The 15,471-nt window shown below is 41.5% G+C and overlaps 1 protein-coding gene across 3 annotated transcripts in view; it reads left to right on the forward strand.

Moving 5' to 3' along the window:
* The first annotated feature begins 2,826 nt into the window (after positions 1-2,826).
* Positions 2,827-15,471, forward strand: part of IFNAR2 (interferon alpha and beta receptor subunit 2) — a 29,942-nt gene continuing 17,297 nt past the window's right edge. Inside the window, exons 1-2 of one of the 3 annotated variants that reach the window (XM_081326446.1) lie at positions 2,827-3,124; positions 7,428-7,518. In XM_081326446.1, the coding sequence (XP_081182572.1) occupies positions 7,479-7,518 (40 nt within the window). In that variant the 5' untranslated portion in view covers positions 2,827-3,124; positions 7,428-7,478. Of the gene's footprint in view, positions 3,125-3,830; positions 3,908-4,434; positions 4,472-7,427; positions 7,519-15,471 lie in introns of those variants that run through there. The other 2 variants (XM_081326448.1, XM_081326447.1) reach the window with 2 other exon arrangements.

Raw genomic sequence — 15,471 nt, forward strand, 5'->3', positions numbered from 1 at the left:
ATCCACATACTGCTGGAGTCTAGCTTGTAGAATTTTAAGCATAACTTTACTAGCATGAGAAATGAGTGCAATGGTGCGATAGTTTGAACATTCTTTGGCACTGCCTTTCTTTGGAATTGGAATGTAAACTGATCTTTTCCAATCCTGTGGCCACTGTTGAGTTTTCCAAATTTGCTGGCAAATTGAGTGTAGCACTTTTACTGCATCGTCTTTTAAGATTTTGAATAGCTCAGCTGGAATACTGTCACCTCCACTAGCTTTGTTGTTGCTCAGCTTTTCTAAGGCCCACTTCACTTCACATTCTAGAATGTCTGGCTCGAGGTCAGTGACTACCTCATTGTGATTATCAGGGACGTTAAGCTCATTCTTGTATAGTTCTTCTGTGTAATTTTGCCAGCTCTTCTTAATCTCTTCTGCCTCTGTTAGGTCCCTGCCATTTTGGTCCTTTATCATGCCCATTTTTGCATGAAACGTTCCTTTCATCTCTCCAATTTTCTTGAAAAGATCTCTGGTCCTCCCTATTCTATTGTTTTCTTCTATTTCTTTGCATTGTTCATTTAAGAAGGCATTCTTATCTCTTCTAGCTATTCTTTGGAATTCTGCATTTAATTGGGCGTATCTTTCTTTTTCTCCCTTGCCTTTCGCTTCCCTCCTTTCCTCAGCTATTTGCAAAGCTTCCTCAGACAGCCATTTTGCTTTCTTGCATTTCTTTTTCTTTGGGATGGTTTTGGTTGCTACCTCTTGTACAATGTTGCGAACCTCTGTCCATAGTTCTTCAGGCACTCTGTCTATCAGATCTAATTCCTTAAATCTATTTGTCACCTCTACTGTATATTCAACAGGGATATGATTTAATTCATACCTGACTGGCCTAACACTTTTCCCTACTTTCTTTAATTTAAGCCTAAACTTTGCAACAAGAAGCTCATGGTCTGAGCCACAGTCAGCTCCTGGTCTTGTTTTTACTGACTGTATAGAGCTTCTCCATCTTTGGCTGCAGAGCATATAGTCAATCTGATTTCTGTGTTGACCGTCTGGTGATGTCCATGTGTAAAGCCGTCTCTTGGGTTGTTGGAAAAGAGTGTTTGCTATGACCATCGTATTCTCTTGACAAAATTCTATCAGCCTGTGCCCTGCTTCATTTTGTACTCCAAGGCCAAACTTGCCTGTTATTCCCATTATCTTTTGGCTTCCTACTTTAGCATTCCAATCCCCCATGATGATAAGGACATCATTTTTGGGTGTTAGTTCTATAAGGTGCTGTAGGGCTTCATAGAACCGGTCAATTTCATCCTCTTCAGCACTGGTGGTTGGGGCATAGACTTGGACTACTGTGATATTGAATGGTTTGCCTTGGATTCGAACTGAGATCATTCTGTCCCAGTATTGCTTTTCCTATTTTTTTATTGACTATGAAGGCTACTCCATTTCTTCTGAGGGATTCTTGCCCGCAGTAGTATACCTGATGGTCATCTGAATTAAATTCACCCATTCCTGTCCATTTTAGTTCGCTGATACCTAAGATGTCAATGTTTAGTCTTGTCATCTCTTGTTTGACCACGTCCAGCTTTCCTTGATTCATGGATCTTACATTCCAGGTTCCTATGGAGAAAAAATCTTTACAGCACCGGACTTTCCTTTCACCACCAGACATATCCACAGCTGAGCGTCCTTTCGGCTTTGGCCCAGTCGCTTCATTCTTTCTGCCGCTACTAGTATTAGTCCTCTGCTCTTCCCCAGCAGCATATTGGACGCCTTCCGACCTGAGGGGCTCATCTTCCAGCGTCATATCGTTTTGCCTTTTAGTACTGTCCATAGGGTTTTCATGGCAAAGATACTGGAGTGGTTTGCCATTTCCTTCTCCAGTGGATCACGTTTTGTCAGAACTCTCTGCTATGACCTTTCCGTCTTGGGTGGCCCTGCACGGCATAGCTCATAGCTTCATTGAATTACGCAAGCCCCTTCACCACGACAAGGCAGTAATCCATGAAGGGGTAATAAATATTAGAAAACGTATTTGAATCATAGACACAGTTACGGAACTATAGCTGTACATTAAGTTATACATATTACTATAGTTGTTGTACATTAATCATATACAAGAATAACACTCCTACATCAACTGTTGTTGAGGAAGATAATCTTCTAAGTGAAAAATTATTATTTTCCAACACTTCCAGGGAGGAAATGTAAGTTAGACATCCATGAAGGAGTAGGGATGACATTAGGGCTGAAAGTGGTGGCCAGAGGACAGATCTTGCCCGGCAAAATCTGGATAACAGAGAGATTGTGAAGTCACTCCTATGCCAAACAGCTGCTACTCAAAAGCATATCACAGCAACTGAGATTTTTGTGGTCAGCTGATGAAATGGCTAGGAGTCCAGAGATTACAATTACACCCATAGTCACAATGTAGCCTACATGGATATAAAACTTGGCTGAGTCTCATTTCCTAATTTACTACAGAATGGCAATTTTGATGGTAATTTTGATTGGCAATTTTGATGGCATTCACTGGGGGCGTTTCCTTCAATCCTTCATTAAAGTTTTTAGCTATAAGTTTAAAGATTTACTAAATTTGGGGAAGAAACGGCAAAAGGGTGATTCGAGTGTTGTTTCTGGAAAGCTATAAAGAGATTAGGGATCTAGATGGATTTGAAAGAGGATTTTGATTATTAATTGGAAATCATCTCCCCTGTAGGAAATGGCTGGTGTTTTTTGACTTCTGGAAAATTTTTGAAAGTTGGACACTAGAGGGAACCAGAAGGAAGTAAAAAATTATAATTAAAACACTCACTCCATTTGTGAACACAAGATGGAGGAAAGTAGCTTAACACTGGGGTGTGTGTGTGTGTGTGGGGAGTGCGATTAACTCACACAACCCTTTCTTTCCTAGGCCCAAGCAGCGCTTTTCCGCCTCCCCCCCCAAGCCAGGCCCTCGCAGCCGAGGCGCGGCAGCCTGTGGCATCCCCGCCCTTCCCACTCGATTTTGCTTTCATTTTCGGAATAGCGGCCCCAGCACCGAGTGGTCTTTACCGAGCGGCAATGAATAAGGGGGGGGGGCGCTGGTTGACTTTGCTCCGACCGAGTCTGACCCGGAGGCAGGGGTCCGCTCCTTTGGCAGGTACGCCGGGCAGAGGGCCAATCCCTGGAGGGAGGGAGGGAGGAGCGAAGGAGCCTCGCCCGCAAAGCGCTAACCGGGTGAACGCCCGGCGCACCCGGGGGCGATGCTCAGGGGCTCGGGCGAGAACCGGGCCTGGCACAAAGCAGGTTGCGTCCCGCCCCTGGTAGAGCCGGAGCCGGGCGTTTCTTCCCTGCCGTTTTGCAAGACTTGGCAGAGAGAGAAAAAAACGGGGCTGGGCTTCGTGCTGAAGCGGGAAGAGACAGGCCAAAGCGAGCCGCCGCGTCGTTGCCCGGCTCCTTCTCCTACGGCGCAAAGGGGGCAGCCCGAGGAAGAGGGGAGGCCGCCCCGGGGCGAGGGGTGCGGAAGGGCCCCGCGCGCGTCTTCAGCAGGGCCGCAGCGACCGAAAGATCGCCCCGAGCCTCCGGTTGAAGTGGAGCGGGGGGGGGGGAGGAAGGAGAGGGGGAGCGGAAGGTTTCCGCCAGCCTCTGCGTCTGCCTTGCTGCGGTCGGCCGCAAGACGACAAGATACAGGAAAGAAAACACACACACGAGTCGGTGTCCTGGCCGGATGCAGCAGAGCGCAACCGCGCCCACCACATTGCCGGCGATGGCAAAAAAAAAGGTCGCGACACGCCACGTAATGTTGCGAGTTTGACACCCTGATCAAATTTGTCCCCCCCCTCCCTAAAAAAAACTACAACCCCCTTTGCTCTCCCCCTCCCCGAAAAACTTGTGTAGGGACACACCCGAATAGGTCTGCGCCCTCAGACGGAGCTGCTTTATGGTAACTAATATGGGTCTTTATTTATTTATTTATTTATTTATTTATTTTATTGAATTTGTATACCGCTGTATTCCCGTAGGACTCAGGGCGGTTTTACAGGGCAGTTAAAACCATGAAATACAAAAAATTAAAATCAATTAAAACAAATTAAATTAAATTCAAGCCCCAAGAGTAAATCTAAAACCCAGTTAGATTAACAACCCCACAGTCTGGACCAAACAGATCAAAGAGCCAAGTTTTCAGGTGCCGGCGAAAATGAGCGAAGGTCGGGGGCAGTCCTAAGTTCCATGGGTAGTTGGTTCCGTAGGGCAGGCGCACCCACAGAGAACGCCCTTCCCCTGGGAATAACCCACCAGCATTCATTAACCGGCGGTACCCTGAGAAGGCCCTCCCTGTGGGGGCACACAGGACGATGGGAAGATGATGCCGGCAGCAGGTGTTCCCTTAGTCCGGACCCAAGCCATTTAGGGCTTTATAGGTCATTACCAGCACCTTGAATCTCACCTGGAGGGCAACCGGAAGCCAATGTAGCTCACGGAGAAGAGGTGTTACACGGGAGTATCGGTAAGCTCGCAGGGACAGGGGAGAGAGGTTGCTAAGAGGTTGTTTCCCTTTTGCCCCAGAAAGCTCCATTGATGCCCTGGATAGTTACCATTCACAAGTGCAAGGTCCTGAGCATCTGCGGGGCAGAAGAAGGCAGATTTTGTTTCCGGAATTGGGGGGAAAAAAGAACATTGTTTATTTGTGAGAGGAATTCAGATTCTGAGACAGCTAATTCTGTAGCAAATGATCTTAAGGCGGGACACTAATAATTTAATTTATTAGAGCCCAGATTCCTGTTAATGGAGGTTCTCAATGTATGGCTAACTATCAACTATCTTTTTAAAATAAATGTGAGGACAGGAATAATAAATACTTCCTTGTTCGTTCAAAAAAGTACTACTTCCTTCCATCCAGATTAACACAAGGCACATTATTTAGAAATTCAGCACAGGTGCCATGGCCTTTCAAAAAAAAAAAAAGAGGGCAGTGCAGATTTAAGACTGCTTACACTGAATTGTGGTTTTGTGATCTGGTTTCAGTGCCCGTCACTTCCCATTTCCTCTGGTGGGAATCAAATAGTTGTTTTTAAAAGCTCGGGTGCCTAAGTCAGAAACTTCACTTAAAAAGCTTTCTAAGGCAGCTTTCTTAGGCCAAGCCTCTTGGAGATCTATTTAAAGGTAAAGTTTACGTGTCTTTACATATGTAGGGAATATAGCATGTGTATCGTGTGTTCTGTTGTCATAGTTTTTGGAATTAATGTTATGTCTATCTGCTGTCATTGTCAACATTTGTGACTGTCTTCTAACTAGCAGCCAAAGAAAAAATAGCTATTTCAGGGCTGAAACTGATCCCGAAATATCCCATTCTAGACTCAGCAGAGCTGTTCCAATATCACCAAAATATTCTAACATGAGAATAGACCAGTGGTGGCAAACCTATGGCATACGTGCCAGAGGCGACACTCAGAGCCCTCTCTGGGGGCACACACATCGCCACCAGCAGCTCGCGCAGGTCCATTAGGCTGTCGCTTCCCAGAGGTGGCCATGCCCACCCCAGCCATGCCCAGCCTGCTGTGACCACCGCAGCCATGCCCACCGCAGCCACACCCACCCAGTGAACCATGCCCTTCCCCCGCCCACGGGCACCATAATGCTGATGCACCCCTGGTACTTTGCGATAAATAAGTGGGTTTTGGGTTGCGGTTTGGGCACTCGGTCTCTAAAAGGTTCGCCATCACTGGGATAGACCATTCTGACCTTACCAGAAGTTATCTTATCTCTAAACATTTTGTACACTTCTAGTAAACATTTCAGCAGGTGGTTGGGCATGAAAGTCTATACTTCACTACTATTGAAAGTCCTTGGTCGTAGCTGCTCACTGTTGCATTCCCGGTTTTTACACATCTTTGCACATTTTTAAACTACTGTTATTCATGTTGCTTCTGTCATTTGTTTGTCTTCATCTGAGCTATGAAGACAGGAATTGTGTATCAGTCAGAGTGAGCCCCAATCAGAATGTCTTATAAGAACTGTAAAATAAACTGACAAACAAACCAATATTAACAACACAGGTTTGTAACTGCTTCTACAGTTTGATAAACTAGACCAGGGGTGTCAAACTCAATTTCATTGAGGGCCGCATCAGCATTGCGGTTGCCCTCAGGGGGCCGGGTGGGCGTGGCCTACTGGGTGGGCATGGCTAGAGTGCGTATGGCCTACTGGGTGGGCGTGGCCAGCTCTACATCGTTCGCATCAAGGGTGCCTATGGGGGCCTGGGCAGGAGTGGGACAGATCTGAGGGTCTCTGGCAGAAGGAGGGTCTCTGGGCCAGGGCCAAGGCAGTGGGGGCCGTTCCCTCACTGCTTCCAGGAACCGCTTCGCGGGCCACATGAAACCACTTCGCGGGCCGGATCTGGCCCCCGGGCCTTGTGTTTGACATGTCTGAACTAGACCTTTACTTACAGAATAGCTTTATCAGCTAATGTTTTGCTTTCAAGGCTTATTAGAGTGGATTCCTGATTTTAAAAGTCCTTCTTTGAGGGAGATGGGCAGTTCAGAAATGTGATAAATAAATAAATGAAAAAAATATATTATAGACTTTTGCCACATTGGTGAAATCAGAGTAACTCATTTTATTGTGACTACTATTTAATTCAGTCAAAGCCAAGCTTGGCTATTTTAGCTTCCTCCCATGCAATTGTGCATAGAAAGTATTCTAAATGAGAGAAATCTATATCTGTATTTTTGTACATAAAATGTGTACAGCCATTAGAGACTGATTTAACGGTTCCAGGGGGGAAAAAGGATTAGTTCATTTGGCTTCCTCTGACTTTTAATTGGTGTATTTTGGAAGCTGAGGTTGGACAAATGGGTTGCAGTTTTGAATTGCTGTACCTCTGCTTGAATATTAAGTAACACTGTGTGTTGAGCTTTAAGAGTACTTAGAAACATAATTGTTTTAGCTGGAGTATTTCAAGTTTCAATTCCTTCTTTTAGGGACTGTTGTGCTATAAGTTGCACTTTAGGGGAGGAATAAACTAAAGACTTAGTTGGAAAAAATGTTGATTTCACAATTTTAACAAGGAGCTATTAAATATAATCAGACTTCAAACTTGCACTGTTACATTGAGTTGCATTGTATCCTTTGGCAAAGCTTTAGTGAACAGAAGCTCTGTGCTTTTGTTTGTGTGTGCACATGCACACATGGACATACATTGTTTTTCTACTACCAGTAGTATGAAATCTCCTACTGTTTTGGAGGTCCTCCAGATTTTTGGAGCAGACTTGAATAGCAGAGGCCTGCAGAGGGAAGAGAGATAACAGAAAATCATTTTCCTCTCCCCTTTAAAAAAACCTCTCACATCAAAAAGCCTTACTTGAATAGCAAAGGACATAGCTAAGCTTTAACATTACAGTACATTGTTTTAAACAGCCAGGTTTGTTATTTTTTTGAACACTGTTTCACTTGGTCCATTGCAGATGCAGAACTAACATCAACACTTAATTGCTAGGATGTGCTTTTAGACTACAATGGCGTTTTCCATGAAACCACTGAATTTCTGCAAACTTGGTAAGTTAAATTTAATTAGAGAAAATGTAGGGATTTAGGGGGTGTTTTTTGGTTGCCAGTTTCTCCTTTGTCTTCTTTCTCGTGTGTTATCATTGTGGGAGGAGATTTGCTAGGAAATGTTATGATCACCTCCTTCCATGTGCCTAAAATAAATTGTTTATTTGAAATAGAATATTGATAAACAGTCTTCAAGGTGATACATTAATTTGAAGCAGTAGCAATAGCAATAGCACTTAGACTTATATACCGCTTCACAGTGCTTTACAGCCTTCTCTAAGCGGTTTACGGAGTCGGCATATTGCTCACAACAATCTGGGTCCTCATTCTACAGATCTCGGAAGGATGGAAGGCTGTTTTTAAGGTTTTTAATTAATTTTGAAAAATAATATTTCATTGTTCTTTCATTTATCATTTGTCTGATTTCAACCTCTTTCCTAAAACACATATAATGTTAGGGTGTTTTTAAAAAGAAAGAAAGAAAGAAACACATTTTGCATTCATAATAGAAAAATGTGTTATTACTACTTATAATTCTAAGCTGTGATCTTAAAATAGCTTTATAAAAGGCATCTGCATGAAAGCAGAATTAGTGCAGCAAGAAAAAAATATTTTGCTAATAAATATTCACCTCGGTGGGAACTTTCTTCACATAAAATATTGTACCTTTGCAATACCCACTCCCAACTTTTCCTGACATTTATGCTATGCATAATACATGTCTTGCCTCAAGAACTCATGAACCTTACAACCTTACAACACAGGAAGTTTTAAAGAAGACCTTGGACAACCATTTGTGTGAAATGGTACAGGGTTTCCTGTCTGAACAGAAAGACTAGAAAACTTCCAGCTGTATTATTCCGTTATTCTCTTACACCACAGCAAATGTTTGTTTGTTTGTTTGTTTGTTTGTTTGTTTGTTTGTTTGTTTATTTATTTATTTATTTATTTATTTATTTATTTATTTATTTATTTAATTTCTATACCGCCCTTCTCCTGAAGGACTCAGGGCAGTATACAGGGCAATAAAAATACAACATAAAAAATTAAAAATTAAATTAAATTAATCTAGCCCTAACAATAAATAATTAAAAATAACAAATTAAAAATACCCCAAACCCATTAGACCAGGCCGGCATGTTCAAATAAGCAAGTTTTCAGATCACGGCGGAAAGAGCGAAGGTCGGGAGCCATCCGGAGCTCAACCGGTAATTGATTCCAAAGGGCTGGCGCGCCCACAGAGAATGCTCTCCCCCTGGGGGCCGCCAGCCGACACTCTCTGACCGACGGCACCCTGAGGAGGCCCTCTCTGTGGGAGTGCACAGGACGAAGGGAAGATGACGCCGGCAGCAGGTGTTCCCTCAGATATCCCGGACCCAAGCCATTTAGGGCTTTATAGGTAATCACCAGCACCTTGAATCTCACCCGGAGGGCAACTGGAAGCCAATGCAGCTCGCGGAGTAGAGGTGTTACATGGGAGTATCGGGAGACCCCCATCACAACTCACGCGGCCGCATATAATTATCTGTTGCCAGTTAATCATAATTATGATGAAAACAGTTGTCCCTTTTCATGCTTGAATGGTTGCCATGTTTTATTTATATATCTTTTAAGATAATTTCCTGTTATGTACAATCTTTTCTCAATAACATCTGACACTTATTTTTTTCTCAGTGTTCACCTGGAACTCACATTTGTATTAGACTAACCAAATGCATTAGTACAATGGGTCACTATTTTGAAAGCATTGATTGGCTGGCTAATAGCCAAAGGGAAATATTTTTCTACCTTCTCTCCTAATATATAGACTGCTCCCCAAAGATAAAATCACCCGGGCAGCAGATTTTATCTACAACACTTAAGGCTGCCCGGGTCACAAAAGCACATCTCCAGAATGCAAATGAGGGAATGTAGTGAATTTTCCATATCACAGGATCATACATCATAAGAAAAAAAAGTTTAGATGCCGTTCTTTATATCACACACTGGAACAAGACCATTTAGATAAGACTGCTTTGACTCTGTGAATTCATGGGCTGAGTAATCTGATAAAAAATAGTCAGCAACACCATGCAGACCTTGCTGACAATCCTAAGTGAAGGAAAGTTCATAAATGCAACACCTTTTTCTACAGTTGTACCTATGACTGTAAGGAATCTTTATAAGCTTTTTATCAGGCACTGGGGGATTTTAATTGTGTATAAAGGAGATAGAAATATTCTCTAGCCTCAATTTAAACCTAAAGGTAAAGGTTCCCCTGCACATGCATGCTAGTCCTTTCCGACTCTAGGGGCCGGTGCTCATCTCCGTTTCAAAGCCGAAGAGCCAGCGCTTGTCTGAGGATGTCTGTGTGGTGATGTGGCCGGCATGACTAGACGCCAAAGGCGCACGGAACGCTGTTACCTTCCCACCGTAGTGTTCCCTATTTTTCTACTTGCATTTTTACGTGCTTTCGAACTGCTAGGTTGGCAGAAGCTGGGACGAGTAACAGGCGCTCACTCTGCTACGCGGCACTCGGGATTCGACCCGCCAAACTGCTGACCTTCTGATCGACAAGCTCAGCGTCCTAACCCACTGAGCTTTCCTAATTTCCTAATTTCCTAATCAAATAGGCTGTAACAGTTATAGAACATGTTGGGTTCCTGATTGCAGAGAAGTACAACCATGATCCGCAGCCATTTTCTATAATAGAGTATGTGGTCATAACCTCTAGTCAGCCTTCCTTTTCAGTGCAGGACAGATAGGAGCAGGTAAACTGGCAACATCAAATATTTGTCTCCATGCTTTCAGTGTTTAATATTTGAAGAGGGCTTTTGCATTTGCTTTCAAAGAACTCTTATGGTTTGCTCATTTATTTATTTATTTTAAAGATTTGTATGTTCACCTATCTTAAAATACAACTCTGGGCAATGAACGGCAACAGTAAAACCCCAAATCTAAGAGTCATAAAACATAACCAAAAACCAGGGCTTCGGTCATTCCCTTTGTTTGCTCCAACAACCAACTCAAAACATTCTCAGTTTACCCCAGTGCCTGTGTAAAATGCAGATCTTGATGCCTTCCATACACACAAACACACACACACACACACACACACACACATCTGACGTTACATGTATAACAGTAATTTGTTTTGAATGACACTAAGCATTATTTTGCTAGAGTGAGAAGTTAAGGTTGTTCTCCAGGTTGTTGCATATTCTGATTTGGAATCTGTACACGAGCTGTTTATGCACGTTGGCCATGTCTTTACTCTTACAATTGAGTTCTTCCACATCCTTGTGGAATCTAGACAGCACACTAAAAAGCAGAGACATCACCCTGTCAACAAAAGTTCGTATAGTCAAGGCTATGGTCTTCCCAGTTGCAGCGTATGGCAGTGAAAGCTGGACCATAAGAAAGGCTGAGCGCCAAAGAATTGAAGCCTTTGAACTATGGTGCTGGAGAAGACTCCTGCGAGTCCCTTGGACTGCAAGGCGATCAAACCGGTCAGTCCTAGAGGAGATCAACCCTGACTGCTCTTTAGAAGGCCAGATCCTGAAGCTAAAACTCAAATACTTTGGCCACCTAATGAGAAGGAAGGACTCACTGGAGAAGAGCCTAATGCTGGGAAAGATTGAGGGCAATAGAAGAAGGGGACGACAGAGAATGAGGTGGCTGGATGGAGTCACTGAAGCAGTAGGTGTGAGCTTAAATGGACTCCAGAAGATGGTAGAGGACAGGAAGGCCTGGAGGAACATTGTCCATAGGGTCACGATGGGTCAGACACGACTTCGCAACTAACAACAACAACATCCTTGTTTAGTGAACATGTTAACAATGAAGAAATCTTGCATTGGAAGAAACTCAGAAGTCATTCTCCCCTTTCATTTCTGTTTCCTAGGACTGGGGTCCTCAACCTTGGCAACTTTAAGACTTGTGGACTTCAACTCCCAGAACTCCTCAGCCAGCTTTGCTGAAAGTTAAAGTCCACAAGTCTTAAAGTTGCCAAGGTTGAGGACCCCTGTCCTTGGGCATACAATCCAGCTGTGTTTTCCTCCTACTATTTCTAGCTTTAGAATCTCTATTTCCAATCCTAAGAAGCACATGTTCCTTGCGGGTTCTGTCAATTGTAGACTGAACGTGACCATAAGACTCCTCTATCTCCTTATCTTCTGCATCAGTAATTGGAACACAGACATGGATATTAAAGGATTGTCTGTGAAATCTAATTGATATTATTCAGTCATGGATTATACTGAATCCAAGCAGTCTCTTTGCTATATCCTTCCTAACCATGAAAGCAGTACCATTCCTTCCACATTCTGAGTAGTAAAAATATGATATTCTGACTAAAATTATCCAATTTCAGTCCATTTCAATTTGCTGTCAGTGTGTATTAGATTCATGTCATTTCTCACTTTGTTGAACTTTCCCATGGTCAAACCTCTTATATTTCCTTTTCTCATTGTGATTCTTTGTTTTCAGCTTCATGTTTTCTTTTCTTACATGGCAACATCAACAATTAGATGTCCTGTGGATTTTAATCTAGCAATGTCATAAACACTATTAATATTCCAAAATAGCCCCAGCTATTTCTCAGTAACATGTTGAATGTCATTCAACCTGGAGGGCCCATCATCCATATCATCAACCACTTTATATTATCTATGCAGCTGGATTCCTTGGTAAAATACTTCTGTTGCACAAAATGAAATGATGTATTTGCCATTGTCATTAAAGTGATAATCCAACTCCAGCATATTCCTTCATTGTTGCTGCCTGTTACAGATGCATGTTTTCTTTAGCTGGGCAGTTCTGAAGCCAGGAATACATACCCTTAGGATAGACTCTGTTCTGTATATTAAATATGTAGTGGTTGTGCAAAGTATAACTGATAATTTTTAATTATTCTATGAGGGTTTATCTTTAATTTGCAGAACTTTGTAGTTGAACTAACACATTGTACTAAGTCAGAGTTTGTGTTTATCTGATGTATTGAAAAAGCTATGGTTATCTAGCTAGGATCTAGTTATCTAGCTAGGATCTAATGTCAAAGCCCCAAAATTCATTGCCCATAAACCACAGTGGTTAGATTCACAGATACCCACTTATGGTATCTTATAATATGTGACTTTCTATCCGATAGCATTTGCATCTGTCTCTCTTTGACCTTAATGTCATCCTATTCTTTAATGTTTTCTTGTATGTGGATATTTGTTCAACAGATAGATTTTACACAAAAAAAAATATTACTTTGTAGTTCCATAAGTCTCCCAACATAAAAAAATGGTCTATAGTAAATAATAAAAAAGGAAAAGCAAATTTCAGGTTTTTTTATTGTGGTGAGAGAAAGCCAAATGGCTGAATGTTATATGACTACTCATCAACTTACAACCATAATGGAGCCTACTCATCATGGTCATAAGTCCTGATGGTCATAAAACATGTCGGACATGTGTCCGACCCAGTTTTGAGATATTTTTTATGGAGGTCTTTCAGCAAATCAAATATGGCTATTTTGCAAAAGAAACACTGGGTTTTGGCAAAACCATCATAAAACGCAGCCACCTGGCTGCAGGATGCTGCAAATGGCCATAAATGTAGCCCAGTTGCTGAGTGCCCAAAATTCAGTGTGACTATCAGAATTTCAAACCCTGGTTCTGAGTAGGTAGGTTCTGTAGGTTCTGACCTAGGTAGGTCCATTGTACCAGCTGTAAGTCAAGGACTAACTGTCAAGCTAAAACAAAAGATGTACTCCAGTAGGGTGTGATCCAATTACAGTTAAAAATTAGAGAAAAGTTGAAAATTACACAAATACTATAAAATCTAAATACACCACAATACATTTGTCATTGCCCTAAAAATACCATTTACAAGTATACCTATCCTATACCTATTCTTCTTCTATCTGACTTTACTAATAAGACCTGTAGCTGGGCAATCCTGCCATCCATTCAATGTAACTGACATGCGAGAGCTGCATGGCTTCTGTCAGATCATAAATCTTCTCAAAACAGAGGTTCTTAAATTTTACTCTGAACATGGATTTTTGTAGAGTAAATGTGTTTTAAAAGTTCAGTAAAATTTCACTATTTTTTTTAAAAAAACAACTTTACTTTACATCTGTTTTTGGACTCGTTTCAATCATCTGGTTACATCAAATTTGGCCCAACAGCAAACTTTAATTAACAATCCTATTGATTCCAGCAGAGTATGAGCAAAGTTGGGATCTATTTGAATATATAATATTTACATTGTAATTTATTATATTATCTATTAACCTTAGTATATTACTAAATTTTAATATTTGAAAACATTTTAAGATCATTTTTAAAGAAAGTAATAAATCGCACTATTAAGTTAGAGGAAGGTGGTTGCTGTCAGATGGACTACAGCAGCCTTCTCCAAACTGGTATTTATGTTGGCTGAAGTACTTGAAGATTGATTGTTTGCTTGTTTGTTTGTTCAATTAATCAATTTATACAGTGCCTAACACACAAATTATGATACTATGTGGCTAGCTTCAGATTAAAAAAATAACTAACTAACTAAACAGACAAACACAAAACAAAAATAGCAATAAAAAGATAGCACATGTGAAGCCAACCCCAGTCATCACACCAATCATTACAAAATGGTCTCCTCTCATTCCCCTGATGCAATATCTGGGGGAAGAGCCAGGCTTTGCAGAAGGCCATTTGGCTCAGGGCTGTCTGAATCTCAGGGGATGTGTTGTTCCATAAGACGGGCACCATAACGGAAGGCAAGCTGCCCGAATCCTATGAAATGACACTGTTTCATAGAAGGGACAGGATGAACATGCCCACTCTGTTGGACCTTGTGAGATAGGCTAAAATAATCAAAGCCAGATGGTTCAACAAACAATCTTTTCCGTGAAAGGCTTTATAGATGATAACTATCACCTTGAATTACATCCAGAAGGCTAATGTAGCCATCGAAGTTCATAAAGTAGTGATGTTCTATGGCGCACTATAGTTCAGCTATATAATTATTCATGGTCACTGCACTGTGGACCACTTGTAGTTTCCTAATGGTCTTCAAGGGGAGCCCTATGTACAACACCTTGCAATAGGACAAACAAGAGGTGACTACAAACAGGGCCTTCCAGTTCAGGAATGGGAACATTTGGCACATAAGATGGATTTGGTCCTCCTGGCCACTGCAGGTACCTGCTCTTCAAGCAGTTGCTGAGGACTCCCAAATAGCACACTTCTGTAAATTGATAGTCCTTATATCTAGTGATGGTGCAGAACTAAAGTCCACAGCTATTCCAACGCTCTAAAAGAATGCAAAGAGTGCTATAAATTCTCTATTGTTTATGCCATTGTACAGAGAATAGATAAGAAACTTTTTACTATAGGAATTTAATACTGCATAGAAACTGGTTTTTGTATACAAAAATATCTAACCACTCCCAATTTATTTTAGTAGAATTTTTGTAATAATAGATAAGTTGGGTATCATTATTTGTCCAGAAGAAAAAGATAATAGCAGAGAAGCAAAAATCCAATATCCAAATAAATCTAAATACTATCTTTACTACTTAAAAAAAGTATATCATGGTTAATTTACACTTCTTACAAATAGCGACTTCTAAATAAACCTAAATATTTTGGAAAGATTTAGAGATAACAAGTCATGGAGGAGACAAAAGCAGCGTCATTTTGGGTTGAGAGGGCAAACCACAAATGAAACCAGAGGATTTTGAGTACATTTTATCATGGAAAACTATGGAAAGAAATACAGGTGAAACTCGAAAAATTAGAATATCGTGCAAAAGTTCATTTATTTCACTAATGCAACTTAAAAGGGGAAACTAATATATGAGATAGACTCATTACATGCAAAGCAAGATAGTTCAAGCCGTGATTTGTCATAATTGTGATGATTAGGGTGTACATCTCATGAAAACCCCAAATCCACAATCTCAGAAAATTAGAATATTACATGCAA

This window comes from Vipera berus (genome assembly GCF_964194415.1).
Source record: "Vipera berus genome assembly, chromosome: 4".
Taxonomy (NCBI): domain Eukaryota; kingdom Metazoa; phylum Chordata; class Lepidosauria; order Squamata; family Viperidae; genus Vipera; species Vipera berus.